At 47.6% G+C, this 22,668-nt stretch overlaps 1 protein-coding gene across 1 annotated transcript in view; it reads left to right on the forward strand.

The window, feature by feature from the left end:
• The window catches only part of NIN (ninein), a 103,595-nt gene that overhangs the window by 42,951 nt on the left and 37,976 nt on the right, over positions 1–22,668 (forward strand). Inside the window, exons 5-13 of the mRNA XM_026654192.2 lie at positions 7,181–7,220; positions 9,712–9,902; positions 11,613–11,759; positions 12,909–13,076; positions 14,513–14,649; positions 17,023–17,163; positions 17,889–18,063; positions 20,260–20,370; positions 21,226–21,315. Of these exons, the coding sequence (XP_026509977.1) occupies positions 7,181–7,220; positions 9,712–9,902; positions 11,613–11,759; positions 12,909–13,076; positions 14,513–14,649; positions 17,023–17,163; positions 17,889–18,063; positions 20,260–20,370; positions 21,226–21,315 (1,200 nt within the window). The remainder of the gene's footprint in view (positions 1–7,180; positions 7,221–9,711; positions 9,903–11,612; positions 11,760–12,908; positions 13,077–14,512; positions 14,650–17,022; positions 17,164–17,888; positions 18,064–20,259; positions 20,371–21,225; positions 21,316–22,668) is intronic.

The raw sequence follows: 22,668 nt of genomic DNA on the forward strand, positions 1-22,668 counted from the left end.
AAGTGGTGGATCATATCCATGAGCTTTGGTACTGCACTGCAAGTATTGCTAGCTGTCAGATCGGAGTGGATGCACAGACCTTGCCCTAGAGGGGAAGCGGAATTCTTTCCCCAGTATGCTCTAGCTGGCCACACCCACACCCACACCCACACACCCCGACGGAACGTTGAAATACAGAATTGCGGGTAGGAGCAGGCAGCTGTTAGTAGAGACAGTGTACACGTAGCAATACTACGGTGCCGTGAAAACCTGGTTATCTGTAGGGGAGAACGAAATGTCTCGCTTTAAAATATACTTTAAAAAAACACCCCCACCCAGACCAGAACTGTAAAAGACCAAGCTCCTGGCTAGTGCGCCTCCTTGCCAACGATTCCACATGGCTCTACGATCCTTTGCTTTCCAATCTCGCCTTCCTCGCAGTAATTCGACTGTGCACTTGGAAGAGAGCTGGCTTCTGCGGTGATATGTGCGCTAATGTGTTTGCTTACCACCGTGGAGAGACTAATCCATCTCCTCTGGTGCAGGCCACGTGGACTGCACTGACCTCGAAATCAATGTTAATATACCTCCTCGGGATGTGCACCAGCTAGGAAAACTCAGCGTAATTGTATTCCTTTCTGTTAGCTGTAAAGTGGGTGTAAAAGGCTGGTAAATTAACAAGGTCAGTCAATTAACTAAGTAGCCATACTTGTTCTTCTGTCTGCATGAAACATCCTAATGCAGGTGTGTTTGTGCTGCTTTCTTTCAGGAGGGATACCAAGGACTTAATCCCTCATGAGGTTTGCTCAACACTTGGATAAGTTTCTCGGTGCCTTCCTTCTACCTTTCTGTAATGCCCTCAGTAGGGTGTCTGAAAACGAGTGGGGCCAGCTGATATGTACTGAAGCCCTAAAACTTATGTGTATCTTCAGCCTCCCAGACTGCAGCGGGAACTTCTGGGCTCTGCAGGGGAGCAAAAGACACTACAGATTTGGTTAGGAATGACCCCCCTGAAGATGACATTCAGCATTTTTAAAGCCACTTCTCAGAAGCGTGGCTAGTGGGACTAAATCCTTGCAAGCAAGTCCTTGGCCAGTGTTTCTGTTGCATGTCTTTAAGCTTGTAGCTGTCTTCATTATGAGTGACTAGCCCAAGCACAGCGTGATCCACAAGGATCTGACAAAGTGGGGCAGTGGCTTCATTGGGATGTTTCTTTGAACCAGCCCCTGGGCCAATTAAAAGGGTTCATCTAGTATGTCTGAAGCTGATCACTTCCTCCTTTAGTCTGTCCTCTCTTCCTGCTTGTGCTATGGGGAGGGTTAATCAAATTATTTGCAGAATCTCCATCATTACTCTGCTTAACGGGTCAACTACTTGGGAGATAGGGAATGAGCGCCTTGGCCTGCCCTGTGGACGAGGTGCTAATCGCCGCCTCCGCCATGCAAGCCCTTAGACATGGGCTTTAAAAACGTATTGCAATCTCAGCTATTCACTTGCTGCCCTCTGACTCTGCCTTTGCTGCTCTGAAGCCCGTGTTGCAGGTATTAACCTCCTGCTAATGCAGCTTTTGAAACCCTGAAGTTGTCGATGCTGGGGGTCGGCCAATAGTCCCCACGTTCATAATTGGTGATTTGCCCAACAGCACGTTGGCCAGAACTGACTCCATTCAGCAGTGAGGAACGAAGAGCGGACAGGTACATCTGTACTTACGGCGTTGTGTAGCGTACAGACACTTCACGTCCGGAGAGCGCGGGTATAAAGAGCAGGGTAGACAGAGAGGCCTGGCTTCGGCAGGTAGATTAGAGAAGAGAGCCTTATACACAGCTCACCCAAGCCATTCCTCCTGTGTCTACACTGCAATGTAGCATTCCGCTGATGGCGCCCTTCACTGCGGCCTGTAGCTACATGTAGCTGATTTGGCCTCAGTGATTTATGCATTTGTAACTTCCAGGCTGGCCTGCTGCAGTTCTCGGTCGCTAGCCCAATGCCCTGAGGCTGCACTGCTTACCAGGGACACATCACCTTGGTACACTGCTTCCCCTTCCCCAGCAGAGTCTAGCTCAAGGTCGCTGCATTGACACCCAAAGCCCTGCAAAATGCCTGCCCTAGCTACCTGATCGCCTTTCCTTCCATGAGGGCAGCCTCCCAGGACTGCCTGGTGCCACTGGGAAAAGCTGTTGACAAGCAGGGGAAGACTTGTATCTTAAGGAGATGGAGATGGACCAAGCCTAACGAACCTGCTGCCAAATAAACGACCCCCATGCTCACGGTGCTCCAAACCAATGGCAAAACCCACTTCCTCTTCAACGGAGCTTCCCTGCAATTACCTCCCCAAACATGCCAGCCGCTTCACCCTTTATACTTGTCAGTAACTGTAAGCTTGTCCCTGCCAACAGGCTTGAAGAGAGATGTTTGTGTTTACTATCGGTGGAAATTTATTTAGATACCATGGTGATGGACAACCTGTATAACACTCTAGCTCCGGGGTTCTCAAACTGGGGGTCGGGACCCCTCAGGAGGTCGTGAGGTTATTCCGGGGGGGGGTTGCGAGCTGTCAACCTCCACCCGAAACCCCGCTTTGCCTCCAGCATTTATAATGGTGTTAAATATATAAAAAGTGTTTTTAATATATAAGGGGGGGTCACACTCAGAGGCTTGCTATGTGAAAGGGGTCACCAGTTCAAAAATTTGAGACCCACTGCTCTAGCTAGAGGTCTTTCTGGAAATCCTCTACTACTGAGATGGCCAAAACCCAAACTTTTTGCCTCCTTCCTTACTGTGCTGTGGAGGGATGGTTATGTCCTAGCCATGTGCCTTATTCCTGAATTTGCATGCTTATCCGATAAAGAAGAGCTTAATCAGAGGAAAAGCCCGAGGAGTATGAATGTATACTTTCCTTTGCTTTTGAATGAAAAGGCAGTAATTGAAACTGGAAAATCTTCCATCCCTGCCTTGCGTCACTTGCCAAGATGGCCCACAAAGTTGGGCAGAGAAACCGTGTTGGTGACTTTTTTCAAAATCTAAGATCCTGAAGTCTTCAAAGTACAAATCTGATAATCCAAAGCATGTTTATCTTTTTAAAACAGGAGCTGTGAGTGGCTATTGTTTGGACTCCCTATTGGCGCTTAGTGGTGGTGCTTTATAATTGAAAGCAGCTGTAAATTGTGTTGCAGTTTAGAGGCTTGCTCAGTTTTGGGGATCTTTGTTCTGGCTGTTTGCATCAATGAGTCGACCCTTCAGCAAACACATGCCATCCCCCCGTCAGTCCTCCTCCCGCCCCCCCCCAAAATCTGATGTTAACATTGGTGCTAAGGATCACTTGAACATGTGCAGGATAGAATAGGCGCAGTGTGAGCCCCTGATCATCATTTTAATTAGCAATATATTCGGACCGAGAACAAAGGTCTGTCTCACTGAAGCAGATGGTAGGGTGGGAGAGGTTGCTACGTTATTATGGAGAGAGGCCGCAGCGAGCAAACGGCACGGGCTGCAGATGCTTACATGGGTTCTGAGCTGGAAGCTAGCGATCATTGAAAACCTGAGCCATCTGCTCTTCAGCCCAGCAAAGCATGTGTCTGTCAAAATAATACATTCCTAAAATCTCTGCCTTCTGCACACCGGCTCAGTAATGTGTGTGACCCACATCCAGCTGTAGAACAATCGCGCCCGCTACAACAATGCCTCGCGTGACATTGAGATGCACGGTCCACAGCACTGATGGAAGTCTCCCTTTGTCTTCCTAAAATAGGCTGGCTGCCTTCTGTGGCAGCCATTTTGGGTGTTGCTTGACCTCTGACCTCTGGTACCCCTGCCTCACAATGAAGCTCTTGTCAAGCATTCAGTCTGGTAACGAGTCCGTGTGCGTAGAGGGTCCTGCCAGGTGATGCTGCAGCAGCCAAGTACAATAGAGCCCCTGATGCTGGGCGGCAGAGGAGAGCGCCTGCAGATAAAGCGAATTACCGCAGCAGTCAGGCTAACGGGGCCGTTCGGCCTTCAGTGTCTGCAACAATTGATTATCCACATAGAGCAGGGACGACAGGCGTTCAGCTCACCATTCAGCCTCTCTGAACTGTCTGGATTTATGAAATTACCTGGTGCTTCTCCAACGAGTGCTTGAAAGTTTTTCAGTGGCTTCAGTTCAGCTCTTACTTTAAAAAATAAGAAATAAAATATTACGCTACTTGTATGTAAACCCTTCACAACCGGGCTCAGAGAGATTTCTCCTCCTCACCCCATCCCGCTTCAAAATCCAGTTCACACTAACAAATCACGCCTCCCACCAAAAGGGAATTCAGGGAGGATGCTGGGAAATACGCTTGAAGGCGGCGTCTATCTCTGGAGCCCTAGAGGCTATTCTTTGGCCGTATATTGTCGACTGCAGGAGTATGCTCCGTTTTCCACTTCCACAGGCACAAGTTGTGTCCATTTGCTCCCCCTGCTCCTGCCTTCTGTATATTTTTCTTTCCTTAGAGGTCATTGGAGGTAAACTAGGAATCCAGCCAACCTAATTCTTTAATGCCATTGCTGAGCGGAGCTGGGGAGTAGTATTCATTGAGGCTAAGCGGCACAAATTCAGGCCGTTCGGTCCGTGTTTGAATGCGTTCCTAGTCTGTCAGTATATTTGCCAGAACTGTAAATTTCATACTGTGGGTTATTTGCAAACTTTTCAGTTTTTTGTGCTGGTGCGATTGTCGTGTGTGTGTGTGTGTGTGTGTGTGTGTGTGTGTGTGTGTGTGTGTGTCAGTGTGTGCATTCAGCGGCAGGCAGCAGGTGCTGGAGGGAGGGGGCGAAGTCTGGCCAGGGAGACAATGGGAGGGGGCAGGAAGAGGCAGGGTGAGGCCTTGGGGGAAGGGGCAGAGTGGGGCGAGGCCTCGTGGCGGAGCAGGGGTGGAGCACCCACCCGGACTGAAGAAAGTTGGCACCTGTGCGAGCAGCTCTTGCTCGCTTATGTCAGTGATGTCCCATTGAGGCTATAGAAGCTGCCTTGCTGCCATTTGACTCTTTACGCACGTTGGAGGATATTCTGGCAGTTCATTCGCCCACACCCATTTTTATTTTCCATGGGGGTCCTTGCTAGGGAAGCATGAATTTCCCCCATCCCAGAGTGCTCTGCTGCTGGTTTTCGCTCCTGTACCAATCACGCAGAAAGGCAGTGGTGGGCATGCAAATTGTGTGCTGTTAGGAGCTGGTATCATGCGGTTTACCAGATGATGAAACAGAAGCAAGAAGCCGTGCTAAAAAAGTACAGTGACCTAATCCAGTTTCCATGGTAACATTGTAGATTAATGGCTTTTAGCTGTAATCTGAATGAGACGTATTAAACTTTTATATTGTGATTTTAGAGCCTCTTTGTGTCCTTGGTGACTTTGACTCTAAATCCATCAGTCACATGCGTATGCTTTCATGCGCTTCTTTTTAACTGCCGAAAAGTAACCTCTGCTAATACTGCCATTAGAATGAAAGCTGATATTGCCGGGCTTCATGTGTGCTGAGTACATAAGCAACGAAATGCCCCGTCAGTTGATTAGGGATGGCTATGCAGTGCTTGGTAAATCCTTTAAATAATGCAAGTGAAATATAGAACTGTGGAAGTAACTTGGCCACGGCTACTTGGGTGCTGACTGCCATGTGCTAGGGAATCGTATCAGAATGGCTGCCAGGTGGAGGACAAGCAAACCGCCCAGTGCTCAGACTGCCTCGCCAGCACTTGTTCCTTTTCTGAGGGAGATCGCAATGACACGTGTTCCTAGTTTTGTCCCCCACGCTCACCCTACCTCTGGAAAGGGCGTTCCGTAGGGAGCTGGCTGCTGCCATAGGGACGGCAGAGAGTACATCGGTGACTTGCTTTGTCTTTCGACGTCTCCAGTCAATATTCTAGTTTAGGTAAGGAGGAGCTTGCCGTTGTGGTTTCCTGTCCTACAGCGGCCGTTTGGTGATGGTTTCCTTTCCCAATGTGGGGCAGGTTCGGTGAGTAGAGGCTGACCTGTCCCACCCGTGTTACAATGGACAAGGTAAAGAACAGTTTAAGCCTCTTTGTTGCATGTTCTGTGAGCAGATGTCCTGATCATACGTGTATGAGGGGCTTTACAGTAGCCCAGCTACTCGCTGGCGATTCACAGCCCCACGGATATTTGGGATATTTTCCTAGGATTACAGTAACGTGCTCTACAAGAGGCTATCCATTTGGAAGCGAAAGCTAGTGTGTTGTACGACCACCTATTTGCCACGTGGACCTGTATAAAGTCCACTGCCTGCAAATACGTTTTTTCTAGATTTCACCTCACGTCAGTGCTCTGCTCTCTCCCCGAACGGTCTCTAACCTGTCACAGCTGGAAGCAATGCCTAGAGTGAGATTTTAAAGGTGAGCTAGCACTTCTGAAAGGCTGTTGTGAACAAACCCACGCTGCCTTAATTCAATCAATTTAGCGCATCTTCAAGCCTGGGGGAGCCAGGATTTTAACTTGGTTTGGATAGGGGCGGTATAAAAGGGTGCAGAGCAGCTTTCTTGCTGCTTACCTTGACACTGAAAATCTGCTGCTTGTGCTGTGTGTGGACTTGTTGTAGTGGGAAAGGGGGTTCCATACCTGGTACTTGGCGGTGTGCAAGATGTAGCTATTTCAGGTACCTGCTGTTGATGAGATCAGAGTGTGTAGTTTGCTAGTCGTTCTTGTCTTCTCTGGGTTGTCATATAGCCAGAGCAGAAGAGAGATGGCTGGTGATGTTCCAGAATTGGAAAGATGGTCCAAAACCTGGAAGTCTAGGCACATTCCCTTCCTTAAATCTTCCCTTTCACATCCACGTGCTCCCATCACAAAGACAGATGGACTGGTTTGCTTAATGGAGCCCCTTTCAAAATAAATCTTTTTTTTCCTTCCTCCTAACTGAACTGGTTTAACCAGACTCTGCTCTAGCCTGGTATCTTCAGATCTGATTTTTGCAATAACTACACTTATTGCAAAAGTGACTTTATTTTGAAATGCCCCTGGCAAACCCTCACCGAAATACCTTGGAACAGATACACTACTAGCAGTGGACTTCATCAAAAAGGCTTGGATTGACAGCTCGGCCCCTGGAGGCTGTGGAGATGAAAGTATTTCGGCATTGTTGGAATTCTGTAGCTCATCTGATGATGACCATAGTCCTTTTTATACCTGTGCTGCCTTTGAATACTAATAACTTGTGGAACCTATTTTTTTCTTAGCACTGGAAGACTCAGGACAGCGAGGAATATGAAGCAGAAGGTAAGAACAAGCAGAAGCACCTGCTTTTATTCTTGTAAAGTTAAGGAGGGGGAATGGAGGAGAATAAGAAAGTTAAACAATGGCAATTTCTTGGTAAGAATTTCTGATTCAGACCTAATCTAGTCGTAAGCAGAGCTCTCGGCATCTTGCCCTGGGGAATGTTCATGGGGCAGAGCCCAGGAACCGGCTGCAAGTGTCTGAGGCTAAAAACCACATGGACCAGAGGAGGTTCCTGGCTCACTCTCGCTGGGGATGCGAGATCCCTGTGTGCTGGAACCTGTTCCTCTGAAAGGTTGGAAATATTGGTTTTGTGCTTCCGGGAAGCCGGTGCTTGTTCCTCGGGCTGTGCAGAAGTGCTAGGTTCCGGTGGCTGGAGAGGGGCCTTTAGATGCTCTTGCAGTGGAACATGGCTGATGAGTCTCTACTTTTGTAATAGTGACCAGCTAACACAAACGGCAGGTAGACTGCAGGGCTTCGGTTTTCTGTCGTGGCGTATTGAGATGGAAACCTGCCCCAAGGCTGGGATGAGACGAAAAGCCGGGCCCAGGAGAGGCGGCTGCCTGAGCCCCACCCTGGAGGCCAGTGGCCCTGGATCACCTTCAATCCTGCTCCCTCTCCCGAAGGGTTCTCAGCTTCCTGCATGCCAGTCCCCCGGGGGAGAGGGGGCGTTTCCTCTCACTTGCTTCCTTCACCCATTCTCATTCTTCTGTCCCAAGCAGACCTCTCTCAAGTTCTCGTTCATCTCCCTCTTCTCCTGCTCTCTTTGCTACCCCATTCCCTTGTTTCTCCTCCTCCCCCCGTAGCAGGTCCCCATGTTTTGTGTTGGCCGGCTGCTCGGGGCTCCCGTGCTGTGAGTTCTGGGGTAGGAGCTGTGTACGAACATACATCAAGCCTCTTGCTGCGTAGCGAGGTTCACTGGGCTACAGCAATGCAGACCCACTGCCATAGATGCTGCTAGTACAGGCCCTTCTCCTGGCTTTCCCCCCAGCAGTGGGAATGCTGAGATAGCGTTAGATGGAGTTGCACTCCTTGGCCACTAGATGTCAACGTGAGCCACAGAATTAAATGACTTCCTTCTACCTTGGCTAGAGTTTAAATTGTTCCCTTAAGGTTTTGCTCTGTGTGTCTTATCACTTGTACTGCAGTGACCTAACCAAAACATAGGGAGTGATGATCCCTGTCCAAAGAATAGGAGGAGACATGGAAGTTCAATGCCCAGGGTCATGCAGGAGGTCAGTGGCAGACCCAGGGATGAAACTGGTCTCCTGACCCCCAGTGCTGTACCCTGCCCACTAGAGCACACTGTCTTCACGGACTGTGGAGCACCGCTCGAGAGCAGTGATTGCAGGAGGCTGGTCAGCCACAGAAAGATCCTGAAGACTCTGCTTTGATTTGAGAGATGGCTAAACGTTTCCACTTACTTTGGAAATACCAGTTTCTTCCCCCTGAGTGAGTGAGTGAGTGTAAGAGGGAGAGTTCAGGCTAGTGTGGGGAGTTGCAACAAAAAGTCTTCTAACCCTTTCAAGTAACCCTCTAAACGTTAACATTTTCAGCTGTATAGGGTATTGCACTGAATTTATTTGCTTGGAGGAAGGGGTTCAAGTGGAGGTTCCTGGTGACAGAGAATTGTTTGAACGTATCTTGATCAAAACATTTGCTTAATGGCATATTTAAGCTTCAGATGGGTTTGGGCTGGGGGGTTCTGAACGTCTTGCCACAGGAGCATGGCCAGGGCCGTAGGACTCCCTAGCGATAACCAGGTCTGGCCCTAGTGGCCGACACACAACTATCGAGGGAAGAGCTCTGGCAGACATTACACGACTCTGCAAAAGCTCCAGCTTGTGCGGAATGCAGCTGACCACTTCCTCCTCCGTCTAGGCTGCAGTGAGCACGTCCAGCCTGCGCTCTTGTCCCTCCACGGGCCCCCAGCCTGCATTCGCTGCCAGCTGAAGGCCTTGGTCCCAGTCTCCAAAGCTCCTCGTGGTTCAGGTCCCAGCTGAGTTACAGACTACAGGTCATTCTGGGAGCATCAAGGGAGTTGCCTTCCCCTTGGATTGTGCAGATCCCAAAGCCCATGGTGGAGCATGAGAGTTAGACATGCTGCAAGATCATCCCTTTGATGGAGTCCCTCCTTTAACCAACTGACACAGCAACCCCACCCCCACCCCCCAGTGAAAAACCCTGCCCCAAGCAGAGCCCCTGCAGCCAGGGATGGAGCACAGCAGAAGATCCCATGAAGTTCACTAAGAATCTTGCCAAGCAAGGAGGAGGTGCCCAGATGCTGTGGTGATGGGCACCATTACAAGCCCCTAAGGTAGATCACTTGCTAGTGCTGGCAAACAGCCAGTTGAAGGTGTTGGGTGACATAACTACGCTGGCACCTAATGTTAGCTTCAGATTTGTTCTCTATTATAAAATCCTCCAGAGTTTCTTGCAATGGTGTTTTGTATCTCTCCTTTTAATAATGTCAAACAAACTGCCCTTGTTTCAGGCCAGTTGAGATTTTGGAATCCAGATGACTTGAATGCATCACAGACTGCGTCGTCCCCTCCCCAGGACTGGATAGAAGAGAAGCTGCAGGAGGTTTGTGAGAATCTAGGGATCACCAGAGATGGCCACTTGAACAGGAAAAAGCTGATCTCCGTTTGTGAGCAGTACGGGCTGCAGACTGTGGATGGCGAGGTAACGATCTCGGGTGTCTCCTTTCAGAGGAAAGCTGGTGGCACAAAGTACTCTAAAGGCTTTTCCATAAGAAATGTCTCCTCACTTTTACCAGGAAAATGACTCGCTTTTCTCTGAGAAATGCCTAGGATACATTTAATTGTCCATTTTAAAGAGACAGGTGGTGACTTGGAAACAGAATCCAAACCCAGTTGATAGCTTCCTAATGAGCATAACGGTTTTGAGTCAACAAATGTTCGATCCTGTCTTTATAATAAGGTAGTAACAGCCCTAACTAATGATGGTTTCTCCAGTAAAATGGGGTCTAAACTGTGATTACGAACCAGAAAGTAAACGGCAGGTCTGTAGCCAGGGTATCCGTAGTGTAGGCCAGGGTTAATGGAGTTTATCCGCTTCTTGGTTGGGGAATACGGAGTTAACTCACTTCTGATCGCTTTGTGTATAGCAGAGAGTGTCAAAATGCTTTTTAATGGCACTTCTGATTTTCACCCTGATGTCATCCTAGACACAATTCAAAATAAGGGAATCTCTGCACCCCCTTAATGCCTACCAGGTCACTGCCCAGTCTGGAGCACCAAAAAGCTTAGTTTGCCCACTTTTTTTATTTTATTTTTACCACTACACCACTGTGTGGTATTAAACTTCCTCATCAGGAACTAGAGTGCTTGCCAAGAAGTCAACAGACCCTTGCTTTGAGCGCCATTTGCAAATGCCCTGGGGCAATATTTGTGACTCAACAGGATTTCAAAACTAAATTTGACATGAATATTTTTGTGTTACTGGGACACTCTCATGTCCGTCTAGCATTCACAGGCTTGTAAAAAGTAGCTTTTCCACACCCCCAAATAACAACTTAAATTATTTTTTTTCCAGGAAGTTTGTATTTTAATGGGATAATATTCATTCGCAGTGTTTGCAACACAAACATTGCAGCATCCTGCTACCATTGGGGGGCCAGGAATTGAAAGGGACTAGAAACGGCTGAGATTCTTTCATAGTCAAAGCAGAGTATAGTGCAGAAAGTCAATGAACTGTACATTTTAAACACTTTCTATATTAAAAATTAAGCTGTTTTAAAAACCAGGTTGCCTTGTGGTAGTAACCGGTATTTATTTTAACCTGGCACTGTCCCTTAGTTCAGTTGCTACTCTGCAAGCTGGTGTTCTTTCAGCACATCATTTGCTCTGAAACCCTCATGCCAGAAGGCTTTGAGAACATAGAATCATAGAATATTAGGGTTGGAAGGGACCTCAGGAGGTCATCTAGTCCAACCCCCTGCTCAAAGCAGGACCAACCCCAAGTAATGGAGCAAACATTTTCTAGAAGCTATTTCTTTGAATATACTACCCCTTGAGACAGTGAAATTCTTTAAACTGTGTTTTGAGAAGGGAGAACAACTTAAAATGTTGCAGGGGAAAAATGCGCTGGTACACAGGCTTCAGTGTAGTTGTATTTGGTATTTCTGTGACTCAGCCACTGTTCACAATACCGTAATTGCCATCTCATTTATTATTATTATTATTATTATTATTAATCTGGTATACTGAGTAATTCTTTTGGTTTGCTCCTTAAATGACATCTGCACAAAAGACTTAAACTGGTAGAATTTTGTTTCTTTTATGCTGAGCTGTAAAAGTGCGTCTCATGTTGATATATCTGAGAGGCGCATCATGCGTATAAAGGATGTTGACTGTATTTTACCGCTTTCAGGTGCTTGAAGAGGTGTTCCATAATCTTGAACAAGATGGCACAATGAGCATAGAGGACTTTTTCTATGGCTTATTTAAAAATGGAAAATCTCTTACGCCATCAGCTTCTACCCCATACAGACAACTCAAACGGCACCTCTCCATGCAGGTGAGAAGCAGTGGGACAGTATTTCTCTGGAAAATGGTTTCATTCGACTAGAATGCTGGACGTTTTTTAATAGCAGCTAGTCCCGGATGGTTGGGAGACTAGATAATGTAATATTAAGAGAAGCTTTCAGGTAGATATTGCTGCCTGATTCTGCTGATAGGCCTTCTTGATCTCTAACCTGATTCTCTGACGCCACATTAGACTAGGACCCTGATCCAGAGTCCTTTAAAGTCAGCCGGAGCCCTTCAGTGGAGATTGAGTCATGCCCCACGTGCTTTTATTTCTCCATGCAGGCACCTGATTGCTGCTGGTGGACCCCCAGGCATTACCAGAATAATATTGCATTGGTGTAAGAACTGTGGACCAGAGCGGTCACTGTTTCAAGTTCCATGTTCTCTCTGCACAAAAGAGAACACGTTATTTTGGGAATGGCTCCCTCTAGGCATTGGTTATCAGACTCCCGAAAGTCAGCAATAATGTCACAGGCCACGCTGGGGTGGGTTAAAATGACTGCTGCATCTGCGTTTGCTTGTGCCCATCGTGAATACAAAGGCAATCTCTGTGTACGCTGTAAGGAGGAGTAAACTGCTTTGGTGTGGGGGAATCGGGATAAACCACCGCCAGGTCGCCTCTTATGGAAGCACCCCCAGGCTCCTGATACCGCGGGGTAAAGTGGCAAAGAAATTTGTCGGCCCAGAGTGATCAGGTGAAATCCTGCACCGCCAGACAAACTGTTCCACTGAAACGTCACGTGGTCTGTGGGGAGGAAGGGCCAGCAACGGTAAATGTGCGGGTGGATTCCTGAGGCAGCCCTTCTGGGGGAAACCACAAAACATTCAAAGCCAAAATTGCCCGTAGTTGGGTAATTACAACAGGGTAAAACTCTTATCAGCCTGAGAACCTGTCTTGCTACAGTAGAATTTTTCCTCCTTTATTTTACACTAGAAACTTAACAGCAAGGGCCTGGTTAGACTGGGATTTCACTGGGTTAAATGGAATTACTCCTGAGCCACATCAGTGCAGTTGAGAGAAGACTCAAGTCCTTACGGCAATTCAGTTTATAAGCCTTCCTCCTTCGGCAGCAGTAGGAAGATGTCCAGTGTTGCCCTTAGCTGGCCTTTGCAGACCCCCATCTCTCCTCTCTTCTAGTCCTTCGATGAAAGTGGGAGACGCACCACTGCCCTGTCCGCGATGACTAGCACGATTGGGTTCAGAGTCTTCTCCAGCCTCGACGACGGGCTGGGCTATGCCTCTGTGGAGCGAGTACTTGACACGTGGCATGAAGAGGGAATCGAGAACGGCCATGAAATCCTCACGGTAATTGGGTAGATCCCCAGCCACCTGATTTTTGATTTTGGATGCTGCTGCTTCTGGATCTGTACTTTTAATCTAAAATGATGCAGTGCTGGGAACAGCAGGGATGTTGATATCCATGGTAACTTCCTAAGGCTTAGAGAAATGAGAAGTGACAACTCCCACGGAGTGAATGTGTTTTAAGATAACACAAAGGGCAGCTTTCCATCCTTCCTGAAGCAAACCACCTATACTTACAGGGGGCGGTGCAATTATTTAGATGTCTACATACCAGATTGCACCAGCAAACCAAATACTCCAGCGTCGGAGTGCTCCAAATTGTTGTGCATACCAAAATGGAGAGCAAAATTTGAGAGCCTGGCTCATGTTGGGTGTTTCATATCCAGAGGATAAAAGTGTTCATATCCATTGCAAAACAGATGTCCTCACCCTGCAGCAAACTGCTTCCCAGGCTACCTTTTCAAAAGCTGTGGACAAGCTAAAGGAGAATTTCCTGTACTTGTTCTTGGCACTTGATTCTATGACACTGGGGATACACTGGAAGAATTTTTGCTTGTCTGTCAGTCAACGTTACACTGAGTTTGAGCATTACTGGCTGCTATAAACACTTGCACCAAAACTCTGCTATCAGCCCTAGGCAAGGAAATGCAGTTTGGGCTCAAGCAAGTCCTACTCTAAAAATTCACAGCCGTTTTCGTTTTAGCCAGACTGGCATTTGAGAAATGTAGCTCCTTAATTTCTCTTTCATTTGCTGCTTGATTACTTTATTTTTTAGCTTTTTCCCTGTCTGGTTTTATTAGCATTAACATGTGATTTCTGTCATCTTTACACACAGTGTTTTTTATAATTTTAAGTATGGTAAAACAAAGTGTAACTAGAGGCCCATCAAAGGCTTCCACCATTGTAATTACTAGCAATGGGCTTTGTGATCTAATTAAGGTGAGGGTTTTTTGTGATCTAATTAAGGTGAGGTTTTTACTATAAAATACACAAGTTAATTGAAGCTAAGGGGTCATGCACAAATTATCCTACCTCTCTAGTTGTCTTTATTGCAAGACTTTTTTTAATGTTTGAGAAGATCATTTTCAATCATCCATCTCGCCACATTTAAATTAAAAACAAATGCAGTTTAGCTGAGACCTACAGTAAACAAACAAACATGCATCTGCCACTTCTGTCATGTGTGCACTTGATTGACTGTGTGTCTGATTGGAAATTGTGCCTCTCTCCTTCCCCTTTGCCACAGCATGGATTTAATTTTGGGAGGGAGTTGAGAGGCTACATTTCCATAGCCCTGTGGAGATGCCATTCAGAACAGATTCACCACCAAGCGCAGGCTACTTCTAGGCCTCTCCAGCTTTCTGTTGTCACCTTCATTTTAAGCTTCTACAGGAGAAGGGAAGTTAGCCCTGTTGTGCTGACTTGGTTCTGTTTTACAGGCCTTGGATTTTAGCCTGGATGGGAAGGTCAACCTGACGGAGCTGACTCTGGCATTAGAAAATGAGCTCCTGATAACCAAGAATGGAACCCATCAGGCCGCCTTGGCCAGCTTCAAAATGGAGATCAGACATTTACTGTAAGTTGGCAGGGTTTCAGTCTCCGTCAGATCTCCCATGTGTCCTAGTTATGTGGCTGGGCAGGAGTTTAGATACTGTTTGCTTACTCCACAATTCAGAGAACATCTCCCTAAAATGGTGTGAAAACTTGTACCTCTTGTGAAGCACCGGAGGGTATTTTGTCAGCACCTCCGAATTTCTCATTAGCCCGAGTATTGCGAGTCTGAGAAGCGACATACCTCAGTGGAAGCAAAGCCTCACAGGAAAGCGCTCTCAGACTTCCGAAAAACCAAAACCACAAGAAAGCATCTCTCTTGCTTGTTCCTAAAGGGCTGGAAACAGTAACAGCCAAGATACGTCAATAGTTATGGCCCTTGTGCCGCGGAGGGTGAGATTTGATGCCTGCTGCCTTGAATGCTTCTGATGACTAGTTACGGTTCTCTAGTGTTACGTGGGTTTGTCATGCAGTGCAAGCACACGGGATGTACAAAACTGACACTTAGGGCATTCAGAACCATGAGACACCTTGTTACCCTTCTGCCTCAGCGAAAGAGATTTGCTCGTGCTGAACTGGGTGCAGCTCCCTGTCACTCCGGTCTGTTAGCCACCCCCGACAAACTTCTCCGGACTCTGCCAGCCTGTCCTTTGCTAGACAGGTAACACTTGGTGCACTCCAAGTCCTGAGCCCCTGGAAGATTGTTTCCCTGGAGTCGGGGGGCTGGAACAATTTGTCTAGTGAGGGTGCTGTGAGCCATTGAACCAAACTGTAAACCCTGTTTTTAATAGAATTCACTTCAAACCAGGGGGTGCTGCAGCACCCCTAGTTCCAGTACCTATGCCTGGAGTATCCAGCCCTGTTACTGGACACTCAAAGAAACTGACCATGTTCATTATCTCCAAAGAGGCAGGGTACACCCCAGCTTGTTTGATTCAGCTAAGAATTCACACTTTGCTTAATATGACAGCACTGAGGTCTACTTAGGATAAAACAAAGACAAGTTTATTAACAAACATGGATTTTTTTTAAGTGATACAGAGTAAGGGTAGGGGAAACAGGACTGGTTATGAATAAAACAAAAGTATAATACGCGTCTAAGAGTCTAGACATAACTTTAGCAGACTACAATCCTTTGTCTCAAACGGTTTCTTTCTCAGAGTCCTTTGCAGAGCTTGCTGATTTTCAGTCAAATTAGGAGCCAGATTTTTCATGAATCACTCCCTTCCTCCAGGAGTGTTCCTCATGAAATGCATCAGAAAAATATCTTTTTGCTTCTGCTTCTGTTTCCCCAAACACAAGACAACCCCCCTATGGCTTTAGTCTCTGGTGCCTTCCCAGCTGATTTCACATCCCCCAGTCAACCTGGCTTTTCCTGTTGACTTACGTGCAAATGTATCTCCTCTTGTGTTGTGCTTAATTTACCTCAGAGGCCTAGGCAGACAGATCCACAACATTTATTTGTCGGGGAAAAACTTGTGTATCATCCCTGCCTGGTTACCTAGTTTAAACATTTTTAGCACATAGACACAACTCCTTGCATGACACCCATACATACATCTCTCAATGCTTGTGATGACCAGCATTCTACGAGCTTTTATTTGATACCTTATAAGACATTCTTTATGGATAAATACCACAACAACAATGTGGCAGGTATAGTGAATTTGTGAGGCCTGATGGGAGCTGCAGTTACATGATAGTCATCCCTTTGCCAGTGCTTGGGGGGGGGGGGGAAGTCACATCTCCTTTCACTACATTGCCATTTGGGTTTGTACTGGAAGAGATTTTGAATAAAGGAAAGGAAAGACAGGAAAGAACTGTCTCCAGCCAAAGCGCTGAGGTGTAAGCTCTCGTCTGTACACTTCAACCGCTCTACTTTACCGCCGCTCCGGGATGAGACTTGCGGGTAGAGAGATGGAACAAATTGAAAATTGAGCTCCCTTAAGGGAGCTGTCCAACATAGCCGATCCAACAGAGACCGAGTAATAAAACAAATCCACTTGACAGGTGGGTACAGCACAAGAGTGAGGTGACGGAGGTAATCAAAACGGTGAAAACAAAAGAATGGGACAGAAGGTGGCTTGGCCCAGTGGCACAGCTCCACCAGTACAGGAAATTAAACTACTCCAAAGCAGTTCCTAAACTCGTCCGTCTTGGCCAGCAAGAGTTGAGGCAACAATGCACTTGTGCCCGCGCTGATGAAGAACTAGAACTGATGGGACAAGCCCATCCGATCTTTCACCAAGAGGAAGGTGGCTATGACCTGGAGGCAGGAGGGATGTATAGTGGGGGAGAAAATGGGGTATTCCTCAGGCCTGGAGATGTGTGAGTGACTTGTTTGGGTGCTGGGGAGCCAGGGAAGGGTGTATAATCCAGGATTCCTTCCTTTCAATAGGGAGCGAGTTGACCAAGTGGTGAGAGAAAAAGAGAAGCTGCGCTCAGATTTGGAAAAAGCTGAAAAACTGAAATCTCTCATGGCCTCGGAAGTTGACGACCACCATGCTACCATAGAGCGCCGGAATGAATACAACCTCAGGTATGGCAGCCCACCTGCATTTCCGCCTTCGCTGCCGTGAAGGGGGCTGGAGTGATCGGAGAACACCGGTCTCTCCATTTTGTTTGGTAGTTGCAGATGTATACAGTATTGGTTGTACATAAAAATGAGATAATTGCTTTGCTGCGTGTGTGGGGCTCTAAAGAAAAACTTCAGGCTGAAGTGTGTGTGTGTGTGCGCTCGCTCGCTCGCTCTGAAGGGCTCAGGGGACTTACCCAAATTGATCCTGTCTTCCTCTTTCCTACCACCCATTTCTACAGTACCAAAGGTCTCCAAATTCTGTGCAACCCAGTTCCATCTGTACAATTCCCTCTTTTTTTGGGCATCATGGTCCTCACACCTGGCTCTCATTTTGCCTTCCTGATTGGGTGGCAGGAAGTGTTACATTTTGTTTTCCACAAATATAATTTTAATTGAATTCTAACTTTAAGATTTGGATTGGTGAGATAGAAATCCAATTTAATCCTAAAAATGGAGTGGCCTATGCAGAACATCGCATGGGATGTGCATGTCGCTCAGCATTGTACAGTACGGCTGGTGGGTGTGTATGCTACTGATCTGTGCATCTCTTTCTCTCCCAGGAGTCTTTTTTCTCGTCCAGGAGTTGTTGGTGTAAGACCCAACTGCTTCTGTGTGACTGTTCCTACCCGACTTGCTTTTTAACGGTGTTTGCCCATTCTTCTTACCATCCTCTCTTGTGTTAATAGGAAGCTGGATGAGGAGTACAAAGAACGCACTGCAGCTTTAAAGAACGAACTCCGGAAGGAGCGAGAGCAGATCCTGCAGCAGGCTGGCAAACTGCGATTGGAGCTGGAGCGGGAGATTGAGATGGTGAAAACGGAAGAGAACTACGTCCGCGACCGGCTCACCCTTTCCCTAAAGGTAACAAAGGGCTGGCTGAAGTCGCAGAACTTTCTCACTTAATTCAGCCCTCGTTACGAGAATTAATGACTGCGTGTGTTGTGCTGGATGAAATTACCTTTAGCAGCATGATTTGTATAGGTGTAGGCGTTCCTGGGTAGGCTGTTGCCTAGATGTCATAAGGGTCCCAGACTCTGCAGCTGTGATCTGCAGTGTGTACATGTCCTGTCAACCCAGACACCAGATGGGCTATTCTTTCTCCTGAGGGCATTCTGCGCCAAAAAATTAAAAATGGTGCGCCAGAAAATAAAAATTGTGCACATGATATTTTAAAATTCTGCCAATTTTATTTGTCAAATAAATGTGGAGGCTCCAGCATGGCATTGGGGAGCACAGGCCACTGGCCGCACAGAGGTGGGAGATCACTGCGCAGCTCCCCCCCGGGACACGGACTCAGCAGTGAGGCTGCACCCAACCCTGACACAGTGCAAGGAACAGGCCTGCCCCAGAAACACTCCAGGGCCCTGCCCCTCCGTGCCAGGTGTGGGCAGGTTCAGCCCGGCAGGATCCAAGTGTGGAGGGGCTTAGTGTTGGGGGGGGATCCAGAAGTGGGTTGAGAGGGTACTGTGTGGGGCAAGCTGGATCCGGGCAGCTCAGTGGGGGGTCTGGGTGCGGGGGGATCTGGATGCACAGGGGCTTGTTGGGGGAGGGGGGTTCTGGGTGCAATGGTAATGGGACTCTGCAGGGGGGTCCAAGTGAAGGTGGTTGGGGCTCAGCGGGGGGGGCTGGGTTTGGGAGGGATAGAGCTTGGCAGGGGGCTCTGGGGGTGGGGATCCAGATGCGGGTGGCTCATTGAGGTGGTCCAGGTGCAGGGGGAGTGGGGCTCATCGGGGTAGGGGGCGCTCTGAGTGCGGGAGTGTGAGGCTCAGCGGGAGGGTCTGGGTATGAGGGTTGGGCAGATGGGGAAGCAGCTCCCTGTACAGCAATCCCTCCCCCTATAGCTAAGGAGTGATGGGTGCAGGAAGCGGGGTGGGTGGGGAGAGAAGGGGGTTGCAGAGCTTCCTGCAGCTGGGGAGAAATCTCAGGGTGGGTCTGACCCGGCCCCGGATGCTGTGCAGGGGAAGAGGAAGTCCTGTCCTCCCCAGCCCAGCCGGGACTAGCAGCTGAGCCCGGCACAGGTTAGGAGCCACCAGTCGGGTCTTCCCCGGTCCTGTACCCCGCCCCACAGTGATTTACCTCTCTACCTGCTGTCCTGGGCACCCGAAACATACTGCTGGGGAGGGTCGCATGACCGCTCTTGTGGGTTGCCTTTGCTTCCCCATCAGAAAATCCATTTTTCTGCGGGGAAGCAAAGAAATCTGTGGGGAACATAAATTCTGTGCATACGCAGTGGTGCAGAATTCCCCCAGGAGTAAATTCTGCTTGATAGCTGTCTGTTTTATCATCTGGCCATCAGCTAGCAGAGGAAACCTCTTACTGCTAAGGTCTTGACATATCAAAATACAGCTCTGAAACCCCCATAAACCTATCCTCCAATTGGATCCGTATTCTCAAAACAGTCTGACTGCAGGGTTGTGTTTTTTGAGCTGGGGCCATTAGTATTTAGGCCCCAGATTCAGGTTCCTTTCCAAAATGTTTTTAGAAATAGCAAACTCATAAATGATCTAGTTTTAGTCTTAATACAATTGGATCAGGCAACTCTTCACTCTCAAACTTCATAGTTAGTTTATTTCTGCCTAGTTGAAAAAACAAACTAAGGTGAGCAGGCTGTACGCAAACAAGCTCTGGGGGTGGGGAAGGAGGGCGTTTAAAGATATTGCTGATGTCAATCCCCTCGTCTGCCTGGAAAGTTGTCATCTCCTCCCTAGGCAGCTGTTGGCCAGATGCATGCAGGGAATACTAGGGAGAAGAGCCCCAAGACAGGACTAGGGGTTGCTCTTCGCTTTGTACACTGCTTGCAGGCCCAGGCCTTCCTGTGCGCAACTTTGGTGTGACGAGGAGTCTTCCATTTTTTACCAGCAGACAGATTCACACTTCGTGTTGGTAACTGACATTTGTACCAGAATCCGTGTCGGAATCCAGGTTTGGGCCTACTTCTGGGCAAGCCAAATGTACCTTCTGACCTGACTGACTGTGGACTTTCTTGGGTATCAGTGTTTGGAAAGTTTTTAAAACGAACAAAAATAGGCCAGAACTTTAAGATCCCCTCTCCTTTAGGAAAACAGCCGTTTAGAGAGCGAGCTGTCGGAGACTGGACAGAAGCTGGCAGAGTACGAGAGCCTGACGAGCAAACTGCAAAGGAACTTGGAAAATGTCTTGGCCGAGAAGGTGAGCCTCCCTTCCTTCCGTTGTGCCTTTCTAATAGAGAGCAGATTCCTAAAGGGTGGCTGTCTGATGCTGATTTAACCGCTAGCAGGAGACTTTCACTGTGAACATGATCACAGTGGACCTTAGTTACTCTGACAACTGTGTCTGAGTGTTACTGCAGGTTATATTTTCCTAAATTATCAGTAAATGACTTACTATTTCGTATAGTGCCCTAAAGTGGGCGAAGCATTTTCCAAATCCCAGAGAAAACCGTCTCTTTCCTGCAGAGCTGGTTTTCTATGGTCCTAATCACAGAAAAGGAGTCACATAGACACACATACATGGGATCCTGCCTTAGATAAAGACATGACATTAGGAGCCCTTGCACTCTTAAATCTGAGCTAAAAATTGGGGTGAACAAATTAGCTGGGTGGCCATGTTATAATAACCTGCACCGTAATTTAGGATTGGATCCTCTTTTGGTCATTTCACATTTGTCAATGTTCTTAAAAGATGTAACGGTGTAGAATTTTCTGTGCCTCTAATCCAATAAACGATTCCTACATTTAAACAGGTTACCCTTTCGGGATAGTTACTTTTATAGTTGCATTATATATTATTGGCTAAAAATAAAAATACCCACTGGAACCGAAGTTAGTGAAATGAGCATGCGGGGACTGTGAAATAACAGCTGGTCTGTTGCCTAGGAAATTGTTTTGATCTCTTGCTGTCTGTCCCTTCTGACAGTATTTTCTATATAAATAAATAAAACACAGCCTGACTGGGATGCTTGGGAATTGAGGCCTGGCCTTGAATTCTGCACCAGGATTATTCACAGTGGAGGATTAACTAGATTGTTTTCATCCTGTGTTGTAGTTTGGCGACCTTGATCCCAGCAGTGCTGAGTTTTTCCTGCAGGAGGAGAGATTGGTACAAATGAAAAACGAGTATGAACAGCAGTGCAGGGTGAGTGAATCAAAGGGTGGGAGACACCAACTTCAGTACTGGATCTCAGTTCTGTACTTAACGCATCATTCTCTTAGGAATCGAGAGCCATGTCTAATAAGATGCAGGTGAGTTTGCTATTCTATAAACAAAATACACCTCTACCCCGATATAACGCTGTCCTCAGGAGCCAAAAAATCTTACCGCGTTATAGGTGAAACCGCGTTATATCGAACTTGCTTTGGCCTCGAGCATTTCTGTTATTAATAGTCAGGAAACGTGCTTGACCCCACCCCCTATCCGACCTCCACCTACTTCCCGCCCCCTGACTAACCCCTCAGAACCCCCACTCCTTCTCCCCTGACTACTTCCTCCTGAGACCCCCTGCCCCAATCACCCCTCCCAAGACCCCACCCCTATCTAAGCCCCCCGCTCCTTGTCCCCTGACCGCCCCCTCCAGAGACCCCCATCCCTAATCACCCCCAGGCCTCCCACACCCTATCCCTGTCCCCTGACCACCCCGCCCCCAGAACCTCCAAACCATCCAACCCCCCCATGCTCCCTGTCCCCTGACCGCCCCCCGAGACCCTCTGCCCCTTATCCAACCCTTCGGCCCCAACCCAGCACCCTTAACATGCCGCTCAGAGCAGCGTGTCGGAGCCTGACACGCTGATCCGCCGGAGCGCGCAGCCCCGCCCCCCAGAGCGCTGCTTTACAGCGTTATATCCGAATTTGTGTTATATCGGGTCACATTATATCAGGGTAGAGGTGTAATGCCCCCCCCCTTGTTAGACCAATGCAAGCCTTTGGACCTAAAAGCCTCTCTTTTAGCTGTTGCTTTTTAAGGAAAACGACCATGACAAAGGGGAGTACCTTGATTGATAATTAAGATTGGGATATGAAGCCTTTCATGTTAGCCAGTCCTAATATAGCTCCAGGCAAAAGTTACCTTCTGGCTGTTTGTTGGCCTTTGGAACAAGTTGGGTCTCACATTGTGAAACTCGCTACCACCTCTGGCTGCCCAAGAGACAGGCCAAAGAACAGTTGCACGTAAAGGGAGCTTTTTTTGCCTGAAATCTTATGCATTTAAACCAGGGTGGATGAAAATTGATTTTTTTTTTTCATTAAAAAAATCAGATTTCTTAAAATTTAAATAAATGATGATTACAGAAAAAGCAATCTGAAATTAAATTTGAACTTGACAACTCATGCTAAGACCTAAACATATTAGAATCTACTGAAATCATTTAAATTAAACTGCACAAAAAACGATACTAAGCAGTACATGTTGGCTGCCAACCTATAAAAAAAGTGAACTCACTGAACTGGTGGATGTCCCTGGCTAACATCTGGAACCAGACTTTGTTGAAATGC

The sequence above is a fragment of the Terrapene carolina genome, unplaced genomic scaffold, assembly GCF_002925995.2.
Source record: "Terrapene carolina triunguis isolate 2854851 unplaced genomic scaffold, T_m_triunguis-2.0 Scaffold189, whole genome shotgun sequence".
In the NCBI taxonomy this organism is placed as follows: Eukaryota; Metazoa; Chordata; order Testudines; family Emydidae; genus Terrapene; species Terrapene triunguis.